The sequence below is a fragment of the Myxine glutinosa genome, chromosome 9, assembly GCF_964187855.1.
Source record: "Myxine glutinosa chromosome 9, kmMyxGlut1.1, whole genome shotgun sequence".
In the NCBI taxonomy this organism is placed as follows: domain Eukaryota; kingdom Metazoa; phylum Chordata; class Myxini; order Myxiniformes; family Myxinidae; genus Myxine; species Myxine glutinosa.
In genome coordinates this window covers 119293760-119314424 of record NC_136269.1, presented here as the reverse complement: position 1 = coordinate 119314424, position 20665 = coordinate 119293760, and the positions used below count along the sequence as shown (strand labels likewise).

The window sequence follows — 20665 nt, the reverse complement described above, 5'->3', positions numbered from 1 at the left end:
TGTACGCACGATCTAAATATCATTAATGAAGAAGTCTGAATGAATGAGAGTAGGAACGCAGGTCCGACAGGATGTTGCAGAGGTGGTGTTGAGTTGTGTAACTTGGGTTCATCGGATTATATCGTCACATTAGTGATTTACAGGTTGGGTATTGCGTCACATTGTGTCATCCCTGAGATGGATGATAACCTGGATGTCCCGTCTGCCAGCATTTGTTGGTTAACAGTAAAGATCCCACCGTGTTCTTCACAAAGGCGAGTTATCACCGACATCCTGAACAAATTACAAATTCCCACCCGAACTCTCCCGCCAAAGTGTGGCGGGTTTGCCAATACCCCGAATGTGAGTTGTGCGAGGCCCGGACCTCCAGTGGACTAAAAACGTGCCGGAGTGTGATGTGATGGGAATGTAGATGTACCTTTCTGAATACACAAGACGAGGTGTGATAAGGTATGCTTGTCCTTTAATGTTGCTCTTTACGCATCTCAGCCAACCGTGAGCCGGTGTGCAAAACATGCAATACTGGTTTGAAGTGTATGTTACCAATCTCATACCTCTGGCTATCGCAATCTCCTGACATTGCCGTGAAGCATCTGTGGAATGTTTTGGAACAACATGAACATCCACCCACAGCAGGAACAGCATTCCTGCAGGAATCCACAGGAAGATTCACTGCAGCTGTCGTGTTTGGATAAAGTTTACAGATTTGCATCTGAGTCGGGGAGTTACCCCGCGCACGCAAAGCGAAAAGCGGGGTTCAGCAATTGGTTAACTTCTATCTGCCTAAAACGTCAGTTTATGATCGAGGAACAACGTGATTTCAATATATAATTGAATGTTATATTTTGAACACGAATCGGAACATGAATCGAAAAACATTCCAAACAGAAAACTTCCTGTTTTTAAGGACATCATAAAGGACAAAAACAACAGGAACGAATAACTAATGGAACATGGCAAATAAGGTGGTGTAAAAGACGCTGCATCAACGGCGGTAAACTCCCAAATATTTATTTTCCTACAATCTGTAAAATCTTAATTTTATTTCAATTTAATTATATACTTGAACACTGTAGAACACAAATCACCTTCTTAGCACTTTCAAAGCACTTCCGTTTCACTGTAATTGGACAAAATATTAATGCCCTGAGTGCAGAGGTACCATGAGAATCAGCATCCATGCTGTCATGCCCTGAGGGCAGAATTACTGTTTAAGATTCTGACAAATGTGTATAGCGATGTGTGGTTACCATCACCCTGTTATGCAAGGTTCACAAGCGCAGATCGTTCTCGGAAATGTAAAGCAAGAATTTAAAATACCCTTCGCACATCCTTTTTCTCAGCACGGTGTGGGATAAGGTGTTCTACGAACTCTCTAGTTCTCCCGTTGTTTTTGGTTGGGCAACCTATGCAGTGGCATCAAAATCTGAGCTTATTTCAAAGGCCTGAAATCAAACCGAGACTTTGATTCGGTGATAAGTTCAAATCAAGCTTTTGGGTCTCACTATCTGCCACGGTCTTTCCTGGGAAAACCACATTCCCAAGCTGGCCTCCAAAGCCAGTCGCCGACTGGGCATCCTCCGTCGTGCAAAGTCCTTCCTTGGCACACCTGAGCTCCTCACCACATACAAGGCTTTCATCTGAAGTTCAATGGAATACTGCTCTCCCCTCTGGGCTGGTGCTCCTGCCTCACACCTAGCTCGTCTTCACGCTGTTGAAACCAAAGCGTTCAGAATCATTGGAATCTCCCACGATGAAGCTAACTCCAAGGGCCTCTCACTCACTCACCGCAGGCAGGTTGGTGGTCTTTCTGTCTTCTAACGACTCCTCTCCTGCCTTGCTCCCCTAGCTCTGTCCCCCAAATATTCCTACAGGTCGCACAAGATCTGCCTGCAACCCTCTTATGGTTAAACTGCCACAATCAAGACTCTCTGCTCACCTTCACTCCTTCATTCCTCTTTTCTCCTGCTTCTGGAACAAACTCCCTCACTCTCTTCAATCCCACTCCACCCTCCAGGTCTTTAAAACAGCTGTTCACCACCATCTCTTATCTTCCCCCTTCCAAAACCTTGATCTTTTCTACCCCAGTTAATTCACCCCAGATCCTTTTTTTTTTTGAAATACCGACTTCTTTCCTGGAAGTTCTAGCAGTGTCCATGTGTTTTACACCTCTCCCACCCCACCCCCTTCCCATGCCTCCTCTCCCCAAGCCCTCTCCCTCCCTCAGATCTCCCGATGTCGCTGTTCTCTACTGTTGTACTTGTGTGCTTCCCTCTCTCTCCACATCTTGTCTCCCGCTCCCTTTATTGTACGTTTTGTGTGTCCGTTATTTTTTTTTGTGATTGATGTTAGCTCTTACACGAGCCTCGATCTTTTATCCAAAAAAAATAATAATAATAATTTGAAGGATTTGTTTCACTGTTGAACAACTCCGTTTATTGTATTCGGAAGTTGATGACAAACTTCTGCAGTTTAATATTTATTGTTCTGATTTAGCTATTTCCGTATCTCAACAGTAATCTTTTTGACATTTTTACATTATAGTCGTTTTTGCAGTAGACCCAACATCGACTTGTTTATTAATATTTATTACAATTTTTTTTTTTTAGGAGTGCCTTTTCACCGATGGCAGACTCAGAACAACCTCTTGTATGGTACAGAGTGAAGAAGTCTTATTGCAGGACCCCCTTAGATGCTGCCTGTGAGTACATACCGTATTTTTGACGTATAAGTCAATACTTGTTTTCCTTTCGGAAGTCCAGACTTCGACTTCTACTCATAATCCGTATTTCCACCCTCCCACTCCCGCTTTTCCATGCCTCCTCCCCCCAAGCCCTCTCCCTCCCACAGATCTCCCGATGTCGCTGTTCTCTGCTGTTGTACTTGTGTGCTTCCGTCTCTCTCCCCATCTTGTCTCCCGCTCCCTTTATTGTATATTTTGTGTGTCCGTTTTTTTTTTGTTTTTTTTTATGATTGATGTTAGCTCTTACACGAGCCTCGATCTTGTATACAAAAAGAAAAGAAAGGAATCGACTTGTCTTTGGTTTAAGTTTAAGACATTGAAAGGTAAAAAAGATTTTTTTTTTTTTTTTTTTTTTTTTTAAATTGCAAAGCGTGATATTTTCTCAAATAAATTGCATAATTATTATCATTAATAATTTAGAACACGACAGAAACCACAGCACAGAACGTTTGCCGATTTGGGTGAGCAATTAATCGTGAATCCGATCACTGATGCATGCGATGTTAACCAATGAAAAACGAGCACACCATAGATTACGTTTGATCCATCCTTTTTAATCCAAATCACATGTATCCATCCTTGCTACGTCATCTCAAAATGCCTCCCGTAAAGTTACGGAACACGTATACGGCAGCTTTTAAGTTCGAAGTTAAGTTCGCTGAGGAAAATGGCGGGAATATGGCAGCACACTGGAAATAGTGTCAGTGAGAAATGTGTAAGGGACCGGCAAAATGGCAAAATTAGTCAATTCGACTTGTATTCCACATCGACTTGTATAGGCCCAAAAATATGGGATGTAAACAGAAGTGGAACAAGATTGATTTATTCCTTATCTCCAGTTTGTGATACATCCAATCATAATTTCCAGAACCTGAAGGTCACGTGTAATGTTTATTTCCTCCCTCAAGCTTTGCATTGCCTCCGTCACATTGTCCGTGCTCCCGAATGTTCAATGTATCTTATGAATATATTTACGAAAGCAATCATCGGTAATTGATACGTGATCTCATGGATAAATGGTCATTGTTTTGCATAATTGTTGAACAACAATGGCCTGGTAATAGAGGATGTACCTGCCAGCAGTTTCAAAGAGCACGGGATCGATATTTGGTGTGGATTCTAATTTTGGAAATGGCATTGTTCAACTCAATAGCCTGGTGTTGGCTTAGCGGTTAGGGTGCCGGCTTGGGATCCTAGGATCCTGGGTTCGAATCCCGATCGATCGCTGAATTAACGCCAGGGGGGTTGACTCAGCCTGTCATCCTTCCGAGGTCGGCAAATTGAGTACCGGCTTGCTGGGATGAATGATCACGGTGTGTACCCCGATTTAGAATAGGTACACCGTATCCCTGCGCATCGTAAGAGGTGACCAAGGGTTGGCGTCAGGAAGGGCATCCGGCCATAAAAACATTGCCTCAAACAGGGAACCATGATTGTCATGGGGCCCGCCCGCAAGGCTAACCCCCGCTCTAGCAGGGAAAATGGCCTTAAAACGATCATTCATTCATTCATTCATTCAATTGTTCAACTCAACTGGAGCAGAGCTGTTGAAAAAAATAATTATAAAAATAAAATAAAAATATTTCCAATATTCTCAAGTGAAATACTTTTTGCAGTGATCGTCTGTGAGGCGAACATCAGGGTTGGGCTCAGGGCCAAGTAAGGTGAACATGTCGCCGCTTATTGAAGATGATAAAGCAATTCCACGTTTCCTTCCTTTTGCGTTTGCCAGGAGTGGATCCTGATACAAATTACTTTTACATGCTTTTGTTTTCATGTAGTTCTTAAGTCATTCATCTTTTCAGTGATCATTTACAGAGAATGAGAAAAAAAGTTTTTTTTGTTTTTTTTTTCTTTATTTTTCTTTTTAACATTATTTGCTCCATGAACGGTCAAACCTTTCTATCATGATATCGAAAAAGGCTGCAATGTAGTTTGGCCGCAGTAACGTTACCTACGTTGGTTATGTTTTCTTACCTGTCTGTTTGTCTGTCTGTGAACAAGATATCTCACAGTTATGGACGGATTACACTTCCTCAGCTAACCATCCCCACCTAAACTATGCTGTCTTTCACGACGCATGTAAAACATAGGGGCAAATACACCTGGTGCTCACCTGGTAGAATAAACAGTATACTGCACTGACTAAAGATATTTTAAACCAATTTCAATGGTTGCTAGAAGACAGGGCAGCATCTAGAATCATGCTAACATAATCATAAGACTTTAAACAAACAAAGAAAAAAATACCTATTTTGGGGGGCAACCCCTCCCCCCCCCCCCTTCCCACTCCATTGTGGGCAACCCCCTCAGCCCCTCCCACTCCGTACTTCCTCAGGCCCAAATTTTTCCAATGCCTTAAACAAACGTTGGTACATCATGGATGACGAAGGTTGTGGTGAAGTTTCATCAAAATTGTGTGTGTAGGTTCTAAGAGAAAAGCAAATACCTATTTTGGGGAGCAAGCCCCCCCCCCCCCACACCATCATATGCCACCTTAGACCCCGATTTTTTTAAATGCCAGGAACTAACTTTGGTACAACACGGGTGATTAAGGTTGTGGTCAAGTTTCATCAGAATTGCATGTGTCATTTCTGAGAAGAAAGCAAATACCTATTTTGGGGGACAACCCCCCCGTATACCTACAAAGGGGCAATTTTTTTTAAATGCCAGGAACAAACTTTGGTACATCACGGGTGGTGAAGGTTGTGGTAAAGTTTCATCAAAATAGTGTGTGTAGTTTCAGAGGAAAAAGCAAATTCCTATTTTGCGGGGTCAAACCTGGATCCACTTTGACCCCCGGTAGACCACCTTAGACCCCGATTTTTGTATTGTACACTGCACCTTTCCTATGCCATCTCCAGGCATTGCAAATCGTCATTGCTGGGCACCGAAGGGGGCTCGGCAGTGACGCACGCTGAAAGGGAGTACTCAGTTTTCACTCTGGTTGTTTTCTTGTTTTCTTTCTTATTTGTTTGTCCGGACGATATCTCAGCCATCCTTTGAGCTAGGAAGCTGAAATTTCGGCACAATAGTGAGCAAGTCCTTTGTCAAAAACTGTATTTTTTGTTTTTTGATTAATCAATTAATTGAGGAGTTATTTAATTATTAGCGATTAATTGAGTACTTCTTTAATTAATTAAATTTCCTTTCTCTTCTGACTTTTGAGTTAGGAAGCTGATATTTGGACATGCCAATGACCAGGTGATTTGGCTGCAAAGGCTATTTTTGATTTATTAATTAATTAATCAATTAATCGATTAGTTATTTAATTATTCGATTAATGACTAAAAAATTTTTTTTTTGAAGTTACAGATTCTGATGAAATGGTGGTGGTTTATGTGTTCTCTGACCGAATTGATTAATAATTTAATTTTTTTATGATTATTATTATTTTTTTTTTTTTAATTATTTAATTATTTGATTAATGACAAAGAAATTAATTTTTTTAAAGTTACAGATTCTGATGAAATGGTGGTGGTTTATTTGTTCTCTGACCGAATTGATTAATAATTTAATTTTTTATGATTATTATTTATTTATTTTCATTATTAATCATTTATTTATCTTCTTTCTCATTTGGCCAATATCTCAGGCACCTTTTGAGCTCAGAAGCTAATATTTGGACATGAGTGACCAAGTGATGTGGCTATCAAGGATATTTTTGATTTATTGATTAATCAATTATTAATTAATCAATTAATCGATTAATTATTTAATTATTTGATTAATGTCAAATTTTTTTTTTTTCCCCAGTTACAGATTCTGATGAAATGGTGGTGATTTATGTGTTCTGTGACCGAATTGATTGATAATGCAATTTTTTAATGATTATTATTTATTTATTTTCATTATTAATCATTTATTTATTTTCTTTCTCATTTGGCCAATATCTCAGGCACCTTTTGAGCTGGGAAGCTAATATTTGGACATGACAGTGACCAAGTGATGTGGCTATGAAGGATATTTTTGATTTATTGATTAATCATTTAATCGATTAATTATTTATTGGTGAATCAATTAATTATTTAATTTTTTATTAATGACTTATTTAATTAAATTTCTAAAAGATACATCTTCGGATGAAGCACTTGTGGTTTAGTTATGCTATTAGCCAATTGATTAAGAAATTATTTTGTGATAATCTTTTATTAATTTTAATTATACAATTAATCAATCAATTAGTGTACAGGTCTCCCTCCCAATGCCGCCTCTATGAGCTCCACTGCGGTATTGCCGGGCGCCGGAGGCGCCCCGGCAATGCCGCGCTGTAGGATATTTAATTATTTGGCACGGGGGCGGTGTACTTTGAATATATCTTTGCTTGTTTTTTTATTTTTTTAATATAATGAATGATCGTTTTAAGGCCATTTTCCCCGCTAGAGTGGGGGTTAGCCTTGCGGGCCCCATGACAATCATGGTTCCCTGTTTGAGGCAATGTTTTTATGGCCGGATGGCCTTCCTGACGCCAACCCTTGGTCACGCTCTTACGATGTGCAGGGATACGGTGTACTTATTCTAAATCGGGGTACACACCGTGATCATTCATCCCAGCAAGCTGGTACTCTATTTGCCGACCTCGGAAGGATGACAGGTTGAGTCAAACCCCCTGGCGTTAATTCAGCGATGGACCGGGATTCGAACCCAGGATCCTGGGATCCCAAGCTGGCACCCTAACCACTAAGCCAACACCATTTTAAAAATATAATGATGTGAACAAATTTTAGTCACACCACAACAAATATAATTTGTGTCAAGTTTGGTCACAATCCCATCAGCGGTTTCAGAGAAGTTTCAAGTGTTTACCGACAGACGGACTGACGGACGGACAATGCGCCATCGCATAAGCTCGCCTGTATTTCGTTCCAGGTGAGCTAAAAACAGGACGACTTCACACTAAAGGGTCCCTTCACACTGATTTTTAAGAGATTCTTCACCACTGAGAGATGAGTGAGATGGGGCAAAAACGATACATAGCAGGATATCTCAAAAAGCTGTGGACGGCTTTGGACGAAATTGGTTGGACAGGTAGGATGTGTGACGAGGACGAATTGATTGGATTTTGGTGAAGATCCAGATGTTGATCTGAGAATTTTTTTTAATTTTTAAAGTGATTCTTCACCATTGAGAGATAGGGTCAAACAACGATATATAGCTTGATATTTCAAAACTTGGAGGATGAGTTGTGTAGGTGACAAGAACAAGCAGATTAAATTTTTGGTTCAGGTCCGAATCCAGATCCAGCCTATTAATGTGATACAAAATGTAAACTGTTCAGCCAGGTGGAGGTATGTGCTCTTTCGAGTGCTGTTCTCATTGTGATTATGATGCTTATTTTTGGCTGCTGCCGACCTTCCCCTACATTTTCCCAAAGTCCAGGAACCGAACCCCCTTTTTCCCATAGGAACTTGGTTTTAACTATCACGGGTTTGAATATAGTGCCGTTTTCCAGAATATAATCCCTGCGATATTTAAGGGTTTGCTCATAGCACTATATTTTTAAAAGTTGACAACAGATTATGACAAAACTTGGTGGATGGGTTGTCTAAGTGACAAGAACAAGCGGATTAGATTTTGTTTCAGGTCCGAATCCAGATCCGGTCTATTGGTGGAATAAAAAACAAACTGTTCAGGCTGGTGGAGGTATGCACTCTACTGAATCGGTTCTAGTTTAGGAAAATGTTTTATTTGTTAGGTTTCACTTGTTTTATTTCAATTTAATTTGCAGGAATGAAATGATATAACATATGAAAATTGAAAATATAGTAGTGAATAAATGCTACGGTTAATGTTTGGGATATAAAATAGCCCATAATGACAAAGTGAAAAACATGTTTTTAGAAATTTTTACAAATTAACTGTTCATCCGATGGACCCGGCATGCCAATTAACTGTTAGTCTGTTGGCACAACAGAAGAACTGTTAGTTCGATGGACACGAAATTTTCAGAATATGTGCGGCTCCTCCTGTATAATTTTTCAATGATAATTATAATGTCATAGGTCACGTGGTACAGACGCCATCTTAGAAAAAATCGAAAAAAGTTGCATCTCTATATCTCCGAAACTGCTCCATGGAAAAAATTGAAACATGGCTCATTGACAAGTACTGCTCTTGGGGAATAAGATATGTTAATGATGATGTCATCGGTGCCTTCGTTATGACGTCATAATTCGACAAGTACAACACTTATCCGATCATTGAGAATTTTTTTTCTCAGCCACTGTTGGTCTGATGGGCACGAAATTTTCACCATAGGAGCACCTCCTCATGTAGAATATTTTAATGATAATCATGACGTCATAGGTCATGTGGTACAGGCGCCATCTTGGAAAAACCGAAAAATGGTGGACCTCTATATCTCCAAAATCGCTGCATGGAAAAAATTGAAACGTGGCTCATTGTAAAGAACTCTGTATGAGGAATAGGTGTTGTTAACGATGACGTCATTAGTGCCATAATTATGATGTCATAATTCGACAGGGACAACGCTTAGTCTGATCAGTTTGAAATGTATTGAGCGTGATCTATGCAACAATTATATTAGAGAATATAAATTTATGATGTCATCGCTGACGTAGTCTGGCAGCCATATTGGATCAAAGAAAAAGAAATGTTCAAAAACAGAAGAGTTGGCTCGCAACAAGTTGACTGCACAGGATAAGTATGCTATGAATACCATCTAGTTTTTGTTGTGATCGTTTAGCTAGGGGATGGTTCAGAAATAGATCAATCCCTCGTAATGATTTATAATCTCATCCAAGTCTGGCAAAGACCATCGAGGGGACATTATCAACTGGTTCATTTTTAAAGGATTAAAATGTAAATAATTAGTTAAAGAAGCTTGTGCATCCTTTTTAGCAAATAAGAGACTTGTGTGAATTTACGTACATTTATACAATGAATTCTTTACAAAACCAATATCTTGCAGCCTTTGTCGATGAGTTACCATTATTTATTTAGGCCCATCATGGTGGTGATTGTTGTTGGTAAACAGCAATCCTGTGCTGATGTTTTCCTTGCATTGTGCATCTTCCAGTGCACTGGTTCGGATTCCGAGAGGAGTTCCATGATCGGTTGCAAGACGTCATGGTGGACAGGTCTCGGCTGAGTCTTGGCAAGGAGCTCGGCGAAGGTGAGTCTGCATTCGGATTGTGAAATGCTACTCTTCATGGGTTTCATGGTTTATTAATTAATTAATTAATTAAATTTTAGTTGTGCATCCACAATTTGTTATGGATGCAATGTAAGGAAATGTCGATGATGGGGTGCAGGGGGGGTGGGGGGGGGAGGAATTCTTGATAATCCATCCTGAAATGCACACACGAGAAGCCACAGCACATGCATAAATCATCCATTACATGAGAATCATCCATCTGCAAATAGAAACAGCCATTAACGTATTGACAGACAAGTAGACATCCATTATTAAACCTTTTTCTTCAAAGCTATTCCACATACCTACTCACTTCCATTCTTGCTCTCGTTGTATTCAAGTTGTGCCCCTCAGTTTTATTAACATGTTACATATATGGTGATGGAAAGATCAATTACAATAAAAACCTGAGTTCGAACAATATGCTTCCAGGCCAGTATGGGATTATTAGACCTCTAGGCCAGCATCGCAAGAAACCTCATAATTTCCATCTTTAAAATTTGAAACTTGTATGGGAATCGGAAGAAAGGAGGGAGGCATAACAGGCGAACTACATGTCATGAGTCAGGGGAAGCATGACATGGATTCAACGATCCCAATGACAATTTTGCCATTTCCACTGTGAACATAGGGCAAGCCGGTTGACTGGAAAGAGTTCTGCGATCAGGTAATTTACTTTACATTCAAGAGGTAATCCGCCCTTTGAATCGTCAATGTGCACAGATTATCTTGAGTGAAGCAATGCTACAAAAAATAAATTATGTATCTATTAACCGATAAAATCTTCATTCAAGGCTGGTAGGAGCTTGGAGAGATGTGCACTCGCCTGCCTAGCCTTGGTTCAAATCCCGGCCTAGCAATAAACTGTCATGTTGGTGTTTCGCAGACAGGGTGCTTCCGTCCTCGGATAGACATTTAACTGGGTGTCCCGTCTATTAGCAGTAGTTGGTGGACATTTAAGATCTCGTGGTGTCCAAAAGCACCGTTCCGCAAACCCTCTTATCTACTTTCTCAACAACCCTCTCAAAGACGTCCAGTCACTCATATTCTTGGGTCTCACTTTCAGCCATGATCTCTCTTGGGCAAGCCACATTTTAAAGATGGCCTCCAAAGCCAGCCACCGACTGGGCATCCTCCATCGTGCAAAGTCCTTCCTTGGCACACCTGAGCTCCTATCCACCTACAAGGCTTTCAACAACCGCTGTTTTATCCACATGCATGATATGGCCCAGGCACAGGATGCTCTCACAATGAACAGGCTATGGAGGAGGTCATTTGGATAGACTCTCCATGCTCATGAGGCTCGCCACATAATCTGAGTAGCCATCATGTGTAGATTTATCTCGCTGTGTAATATTTTCTCGGCTCCTATCATAGTGCCTGACTCCCATGGTGGTGCTTGGCTCCCATTGCGTTGCTTAGTTTCCATAGCGGTGCCTGGCTCCCGTAAAACATGGCATGTATATGGGCTGGGTAAAGACTTTAGACTAAAATGACCAATTATTCGCAAAAGAACAAAATCCCATTGGAGGGTTACGATGTCAGTGTTATTCTCCCCTTCTGATTGCCTCCATTATTCATGCAGGTTGTGCTCCTCCTGGTGCCACAATAGGTCTGTGCAACCCCAAGCTATCCAGGCAGCAAACAGATTAGTCTTTAAAAGTTTTACTTGTGATTCATCCTCTCCAGAGTGATGCAAAAGCACAGCTGTGCAAACGGAAATGCAAGGGATGAAGTTAACAGCTTATTAATAATCTTCCCTTTTTACCACTTTGAACGTTTGATAAGGTAGAATCTGCAGTCACTGAATATCAAAATGCTTCTTTCCCTGGAATGTCAGAACTTGTATCCTACACCCACTACAAATATTCCAATTATTTATCATACCTAGTCTTGGCAAAAAATATTGGCACCCTTGCACCTGGATCAACTTCCATACAGATTCAAGCTGACCTTCAGACACAAGGTACGACAGATTCAACTCGCACCATACATCGCCAACTCATTGAAAGGGGGTTCTATGGTAGGAGACCCAGGAGGACCCCACTGCTGAGAGAGAGACAAAAGAAAGCCAGACTGAAGTTTTCCAAAACACACCTGAACAACCCAAAATCCTTCTGGGAGAATGTGCTGTGGACAGGTGAGACCAAATTAGAGCTTTTGGGTAAAGCACATCATCTCTATGTTTACAGAAAACAAAATGAAACCTTCAAAGAAAAGAACACCTTTTCAAAAGAGCAAAAGAGATACCAAGGCATTTTGGAGCGCAATGTTCAACCCAGTGTCAGAAAGCTGGGTCTTCGTCGAAGCTCATGGGTCTTGCAGCAGGTCAATGACCCCAAACACACTTCAAAGAGCACCCAGGAATGGTTCCAGACAAAACGCTGGACTGTTCTGAAGTGGCTAGGAATGAGTCCAGATCTAAATCCCATTGAAAACAAGTCCAGGGTGTCAATAATTTTGTCAATGCCATTTCTTTTTATATTCTTATTTAAAAGGATATATCAAGTTCTGAATTTAAAAAAGGTTCTGTAATATTAACAGTGAAATAAAGAATTGTGGAGACGAAATATTTATGTTCAACTTATTTTTAGAGAAAATTGTGAGTTATTTGAAAAAAATGCAAGGGTGCCAATGTTGTTGGCCACGACTGTGCTTGCATACACTAGATGTCCACATCACACTTCATAATGCTGTGTCCCCCTGCCCTCCTCACCCTGATTCCCAAGCTTGTAACATATAATCTATCTATAATTCCAGTAATCTCTGTCTGTACGTTTGTACGTTTGTACGTTTGTCTGTTTGTCTGTGACCGCTGTTTCTCGACAACCACGGGTCCGATATACTTTTAACTTGCCAGGTATATTGCTGGGGACCCGAGGATGTGCCTTTTCAAGGTTTCATATTAATCGGACAATTACTTACCGAGCTATGTCCAAAAAACGATTCAACCAATCAGAGAGCAGCGAACGATCGCGTGTGCCGAACGTGGCGGGCACACTCTGCCTCGGATGGCACATTTGAGAGCGTATTCATTTATTTCACGTTTGCAAACTATGTTGGCGTTAAACTATGTTTTACAACTAATAAAAACGAATTTGCGATTCATTCGCTTTCCTGCGCGTTTGTGCACGCGATGGCGATTTCTTTACCAAACTCCGGAAGCCGTTCGCTTTGGACCAAACCATTGCATGTAAATAGAGGGGGGGGATTGTCACCACTCGCAAGCCGTTCGCTTTGGACCAAACCATTTCATGTAAATAGAGGGGGGGGATATAATTTTAGATATAGATATAGTACGGGCATGCCCTAGTATCTTCAATTTGAACATATGGAGGTTTGCATTTGCCATGGCTGACATGAATTATTGGTCCCTCGGCTTCAGGAGAGTTCGGATCTGTCATCGAAGGCAAGCTGAGGCAAAGCGATGGAGCTGACGTTAAGGTGGCTGTGAAAACAATGAAAAGTGAGTTTCTCATTGTGTAATTTATGGAGAACATTTTGGGGTATGCGGAACCATTACAAACACATCGAAAGCATAATGGTCTATGTCAATGGAAAGCCCTGGATATTAAAGCAGGGGATTATGGAGGCAAAGGTAAGCATGTGCTGCTTCCTTGCTTTATGATCAGCATTTAAAAATTATCAGAAGGTGCCTGTGTTTGCATCTCATCAAACTACAAACTGCCATCCTGGTGTTTCACAGTGTGTATATATATATATATTTACAGTATATATATGGGTGTATATATATATACAGTCACGTGAAAAAGTAAGTACACCCCATGTAAAGTTTTGACTTTTTCAACATATTTCAACATACAGCTATTTGATCTTCATTTCAACAATATTGAGAGATAAAGGTGATATAATATAACAAATATCATGAAACATTTACATTTTGTAGTCCATTGTATAATTTAAATAAACATAAATGCAAATTTTGCATGTGGAAAAAGTAAGTACACCCCTACATTTATCACTACTTCAAATACCTAAAATTAGAATCAGGTGCACCAGCTCAGGTGTTAGAGAGGTGTTAGAAGATCGTTAGAGAGGATCTTGGAGGAACCTGTCTTATTTAAACCTCAGACATTTCGTTTGGTTTGCTCGTTGTTGTTGAAGTGTGCGGCGTCACCATGCCTAGATCAAAAGAGCTCTCTGAGGCCTTCAGAAAGAAGGTTATAGATGCCTACGAGTCTGGGAAGGGATTTAAAAAATCTTCAAACAATTTGAAATCAATCATTCGACTGTCCGGAAGATCATCTACAAGTGGAGAAGATTCCAAACAACTGCCAACTTGTTCAGGCCAGGCCGCCCCAGCAAGTTCAGCCCGAGATCAGACCACAAGATGCTGAAAGAAGTCTCTAAGAACCCCGGAATATCATCACGGGACCTACAGGTAGCTCTTGCCACTGTTGATGTCAAAGTGCACGAGTCTACCATGAGAAAGAGGCTGCACAAATTTGATCCACATGGGAGGTGTGCCAGGGGGAAACCTTTGCTGTCCAGAAAGAACATCAGGGCAAGACTAAAGTTTGACAATGAACACCGAGGCAAAGACCAGCACTTCTGGAACAATGTGCTCTGGACAGATGAGTCAAAGGTAGAGCTATTTGGCCATAGTACCAGAAAACATGTTTCGTGAAAACCAAAGGCAGCATTTGACCACAAGAACCTGATACCAACTGCAAAGCATGGTGGTGGAAATATTATGGTTTGGGGCAGCTTTGCTGCATCAGGGCCTGGGCAGCTCACCATCATAGAATCCACTATGAATTCTTCATTGTACCATAGGGTGCTTGAGGATAATGTGAGGCCATCTGTCGGAAAGTTGAAGCTCAACCGAAGGTGGACCTTGCAACATGACAATGACCCTAAACATACCAGTAAATCCACCAAGGAATGGCTGAAAAGAAAGAAATGGAGGGTTCTGGAATGGCCAAGTCAAAGCCCGGATCTAAATCCCATGGAGATGATGTGGGGGGATTTGAAACGAGCTGTGCATGCAAGAAACCCCTCAAACATCGCACAGCTGAAAGAATTCTGCATGGAGGAGTGGGCAAAAATTTCTCCCAGTCGATGTCAGAGACTGGTACACAGTTATAAGAAACGCCTACTTGAGGTTGTTTCTGCCAAAGGGGGCAATACCACCTTTTAGCGCCAAGGGTGTACTTACTTTTTCCACATGCGAAATTTGCATTTATGTTCATTTAAATTATACAATGGACTACAAAATGTAAATGTTTCATGATATTTGTTATGTTATATCACCTTTATCTTTCAATATTGTTGAAATGAAGATCAAATGGCTGTATGTTGAAATATGTTGAAAAAGTCAAATCTTTACATGGGGTGTACTTACTTTTTCACGTGACTGTATATATATATATATAAAATAGGATGACTCGTTGATGTACAATAGGCCTTGTTTGATTCAAAATGATGAAATGTTCCACCTTAACATTCCACCATTAATTAAAATTAATTCAAATTCCAAACATTAATTCAAATTCCACCTTAACATAATATTTCATCTGAAAATTATCATCTACCAGCTCTTCATTGTGACTTTTCCAAGCAACCACTTTGCAAATCTCATGATGCGTATCATCCCTGCAGTGGAAATCTGCACTCGGGTGGATCTGGAAAACTTCCTGAATGAAGCTGTCCGAATGAAGGAATTTGATCATCCAAATGTCCTTTGCCTCCTCGGTTTGTATTGATAATTATTTGATGACACCAAAATGTTCACTTCCTGTAAATACCATGCCAAGGATTAAAATTATTATTTTAGGCATTTACTGAAGTTTCACTCGCTGTGCTTGACGAAGTGGGGGATATCCTACTCAACATTAGAGAGTTTGGTTGTTTTTTTTCCCCCATGTTATGATTTGGCCATAAGTATGCATTTTGGAAACCTGTCTGTGCATTACGGGTTTTGGATGTTGTCCGGTTAATGTATGTTTTATTGTAAGTCATTAGCATTATTCACATTTTATCACGTGATCATAACTTGAATATGGTAAATACACAACAATAACATGCATTTTAAGGCCATTTTCCCTGCTAGAGTGGGGGTTAGCCTTGCGGGCCCCATGACAATCTTCTCCATTTTGCCCTATTTTCTGCATCTCTCCTTGTTGACCCCCTTGCCCGCATTTCTTCTTCCACCATCTTCAGCCAAGTCTTTCTCGGTCTTCCCCGTCCTCTACTTCCTTCTAGATTCATTTCCATCACTCTTCTCAACCAGTCACTTTCATCCTTCCTCAACACATGACCAAATCATTTCAACCTGTTCCTCTTCACAGCATAAATCACAGGCTCTATTCCCATCATCTTTCGCAATTCATCATTTGTCTTCCTCTCTCTCAACGATACTCCGCACATCCACCAAACCGTTCCCATTTCCACCCTTTCCAGCTCTACGTTCATTACCCATGTCTCGCTCCCATAAATCACAACACTTCTCACACATGCAGCATACACCTTTCCCTTCAGCTTCAACGACACTCCCCTCCTCATCAGCATGCCACTCAGTTCCCGAAACTTCTTCCATGCACATCTCACTCGAGCAACCGTTGCCGCGTCTGATCCACCTTCTCCATTCAGCATGTCTCCGAAGTAGCAAAATGTTTTCACACCTTCCAGCTTCCCGCCGTCTCCAAGATCCAACTCAACATTTCCTCCATCTGCAGCTCCCTCTGTGCACACCTTACATTTGAATGTAGCTGCCACACTGGTTAATGACCCTCTCAGACCACTACATTTTTGATGAACCCACTCAGCGCACATTGTACATTGAATGGAGTTCACTCCGACACCCTTCCTGCACACAGCACAGGGCCACTTCCCAGTTCTTTCCACCTCACCACATGCTTTACCACTTACCATCACCTTCGTCTTTCCGATATTCACCTTCAGACCTTTTGTCTGCATACATTCCTTCCACTTGTTCATCTTCTCCTTCAGTCCATCCATACTTTCCGCAATCAACACCAGATCATCTGCATACAACAACTCCCACGGTAAACCCTCCTTTACGTTCTGAGCCAGCACCTCCATCACAGCTACAAATAGTCGTGGACTTAGTACTGACCCCTGATGCACTCCCACCTTCATCTTAAACTCACCACTGTTCCGGTCCTTCGTCCTTACAGCTGTGCGCGCTCTTTTGTACATTGCCATCACTACTCTGATCAACCATTCCACCACTCGTAACTTCCTCAATGTCCATGTCAATACTTCGCATGGAACCCTATTGAATGCTTTCTCCAGATCAACAAACCCAAGAAACAACTTCTTCCTCTTCTCCATGTACTTCTCCTGCAACTGCCTCACAATAAAAAGCGCGTCTGTCGTTCCTCTTCCTGGCATAAATCCAAACTGCATTTCGTCGATCTTCACTTTCTTCCTTATCCTCCTCTCCAACACCCTTTCCAATACCTTCATTCCATGCTCCAATAACTTTATCGCTCGGTACGAGCCACACTCCAGAGGGTCACCTTTCCCCTTGTATAGAGGGACGAGGGTACTCAGTTCCCAATCCACTGGAATGCGGCCTTCTTTCACCACCAGATTATAAATCTCTGTCATTCTCTTCACACCCCAACTTCCTGCTGCCTTCAACATATCTCCCACAACTCCCGTCGGCCCTCCCGCTTTTCTACTCTTCATTGCTTTTATCACTTCCTCAACTTCCTTCTCAGTTATCTTCTCTGCCGGTCCTAAAACTGGGTTACTCTTTATGTTGCCATCCCATTCATTCTCTGTATTCAACAGCATTTCCATATATCTTTTCCATCTTCCTTTAATTCCATCTGGGTCCACAACGATTTGTCCCACTTCATCCTTCAAGCAACTCACCCCCATCACATCACACCTCTCTTTCGCTATGTGCTTTGCAATCCTGAATGCCGCTCTGACACTCTTCCGAATCCAAGCGTTCTCCGAACATTTTCCTCCATGCCTCCTGCACCTTTGCTACCTCTTTCTTTGCAGCCTTCTTGGCTGCCTTATAACTTTCATGCTCTGCTTTTTCTACTCCCGTACCCTTCGCCTTCTGCCACCCCTTGAACTTCTTCCTCTTCTCGTCAATCGTCTTTCCAACTTCATCATCCCACCACCATGTTTCCGAGTGCCTCGGTGGTCCTTTACCAACGGCTCCGAACAGACTATCTTTAATTGACATCCAACCACTTTCAAGCTCAACCACATCATCCTCTACCCTACTTAGCCTCTCTTTTAATGCCTCCCTTACTGTCACCTCTTTCAACCTCCACACCTTCATTCTCGGTTGGTACTTCACCGCCGAGCTCTCCTGGCACCTTTCACCCTTATGTCGCAGACAACCAAGTGGTGTTGTGAAACAGCCTCCTCCCCCGGGATCACCTTTGTGTCCCGGAGGTGCCCTCTATCTCGCCTACGCACCATCAGGTAGTCAACGGTTGTCATCGACCCACCTGACGTGTATGTAACAAGCTTATTATCGTCTTTCTGGAACTGAGTATTACAAATTAAGAAATCAGCTCCATCAGCAAACTCCAAAATCCTTTCACCTTCTCCATTTCTCACACCATATCCATCACCCCCATGAACTCCCTCAAAACCGTCCATACTCCTTCCCACATGTCCATTTAGGTCTCCTCCTACCACAACAACTTCCTCATCTTTCACGTTTTCCATCAGCTTCTCTATCGCACACCAGAACTTGTCCTTCTCTTCATCGCTCCGACCAACCAACCTCCGACCAACCAACCAACCAACCTCCGACCAACCATCCGATCTTGTATACAAAAAAAACAAAAACAAACAAAAAAAAAACCTGCGGAGCATATCCCGAGATGACGTTCACCAAGAGCTTTCCAATCATCATTTTCACCATCATCAACCTATCACTCACTCTCGTCACACTCACCACACTGTCTACAAACTCCTCAGAAAACAGGACACCAACACCATTCACGCCCTCCGGGCACCCTTGCCACACAAACTTGTATTTCTGTCCCTGCATACCCTTCACCATTCTCACACCACTTCCCTTCCATCTCGTCTCTTGCACACAACATATGTCCACTCTTCTTCTGACCAATACTTCCACCACTTCTCCTGATCTCCCTGTCATTGTCCCTACATTCCATATCCCAAACCTCGGAAACCGATCTCCACTTCGGGCTGCACCCTGCCCATATATAGTTGCAATTGTCATGGTTCTCTTTTTGAGGCAATGTTTTTATAGCCGGATGCCCTTCCTGACGCCAACCCTCTTATTCGCCTCTTACGACATGCAGGGATACGGTCTACCTATTCTAAACCAGTGTACACACACGAGGATGGTAAATGTCACATTATTTTATGTATACAAGGTTGAGGCTCATGGAAGCGCTATAATACAGACCAGAATGGAAGATCGGAGAACTGGTAGACATCGGGCAGCAGTGACATTGTTAAATATGACTACAAAATGTAGTGCTGGCAAGGCACCAGCAGGAAGTGCTGTTGTTAAGCACTCCATCCTTCTTTGATGATTTTGCCGTATTGCAGAATACAACATGATGGCATGAGAGAGTTCCGATCTTGTATCACAACCATCCTCACAGCGCTCGGTAGAATTCACAAACATGAAGGAAACTTATTGACATACCTAACAGCAACACAATCATGCGATGGTAGTGAGTCGAGACTGTCTCATTTCCGGTGGTTACCACATCCAGTAACACCAGACAATTCACTGTTTAAAGTTCGAAGTAAATTTAGATCATTTTGGCAAAAAACATTTATATTGACAGTTCCGGTGGAAATGCTTCGTTATTTCACATTGAATGCTGAGATATGGTAAATTGTCTCATAAGGGGCAGTACTGTCCTCTATCTTACAGATGTGAAGGATACTATGGTATAGTTCACAAAAGTCATCTTTTGGGTTGCTCCATTTTGACCCTATAGTAGTTGTCGCTACTATATTGATGGAAAGAATAATGGGATGTGCTGTACAACTTTGATTAATACATCATGTTAAAAGCATAATAGGAGAAGATATGACGCAGGTTTGATGGGCCGTATGACTCCCAGCCTTTAATTTTACCTGTGCCGAGAAGGCCTACAATATCCTAACTACCTGTTTCATTTTTTTTTTTTATTGTACACAAAGTCGAGGCTCGGGTAAGAGCTAACACATTAAACACAAAAAACATGCACGGATACATAAAACGTACTAGTACCCGACTGCAAAGCCGCAATGAGCCGGCGAAGCCAAAGCCTCTTGCCACTATTTTACCCATCACGATGGCATCACTAGGTTAGGTAGTTGATAGTAGGTCGGTGTCGGTACCGTACCTGGTAAGACTTGGTAAAAGAGAAGAGCAGACAGTCCTCCCCAATACCTACATACAATAAATGTCACAAGAAGCTTAAGAAAGTAACTATACGATGTGCTAGCTTAAGGCCTATTTTAAGAAATTTTAACTGGGCCTAACATACGTTTTCACAGTATGTGTGTAGTCTTCTAACTTCAGTCGCTGTCAGGGCTGGTTCTCTCTGGGCACGGCAGCTTCCTCCACCAGAAGAAGTTCGCTTGCAGTAAGATCAGTGCCGACAGATCAGACGATAGCGCCGTTGCAACGGCAATGTGTGACTGTCGGTAATCAAACCGAGCTTTCTTTCTTTATGTAAACCGCTTATACCGTATTTCTGGCCGTGAAAAACTATCCCCGACGGCCGCGAGATTTCTAAAAAATAATTATTCGTCAATTTTAGAATATTTGACGC

The 20665-nt window shown here is 41.7% G+C and overlaps 1 protein-coding gene across 1 annotated transcript in view; it reads left to right on the top strand.

Moving 5' to 3' along the window:
- The window catches only part of LOC137435031 (tyrosine-protein kinase receptor UFO), a 150725-nt gene that overhangs the window by 94309 nt on the left and 35751 nt on the right, over positions 1 to 20665 (top strand). Inside the window, exons 11-14 of the mRNA XM_068128399.2 lie at positions 2610 to 2701; positions 9783 to 9878; positions 13285 to 13365; positions 15522 to 15614. Of these exons, the coding sequence (XP_067984500.2) occupies positions 2610 to 2701; positions 9783 to 9878; positions 13285 to 13365; positions 15522 to 15614 (362 nt within the window). The remainder of the gene's footprint in view (positions 1 to 2609; positions 2702 to 9782; positions 9879 to 13284; positions 13366 to 15521; positions 15615 to 20665) is intronic.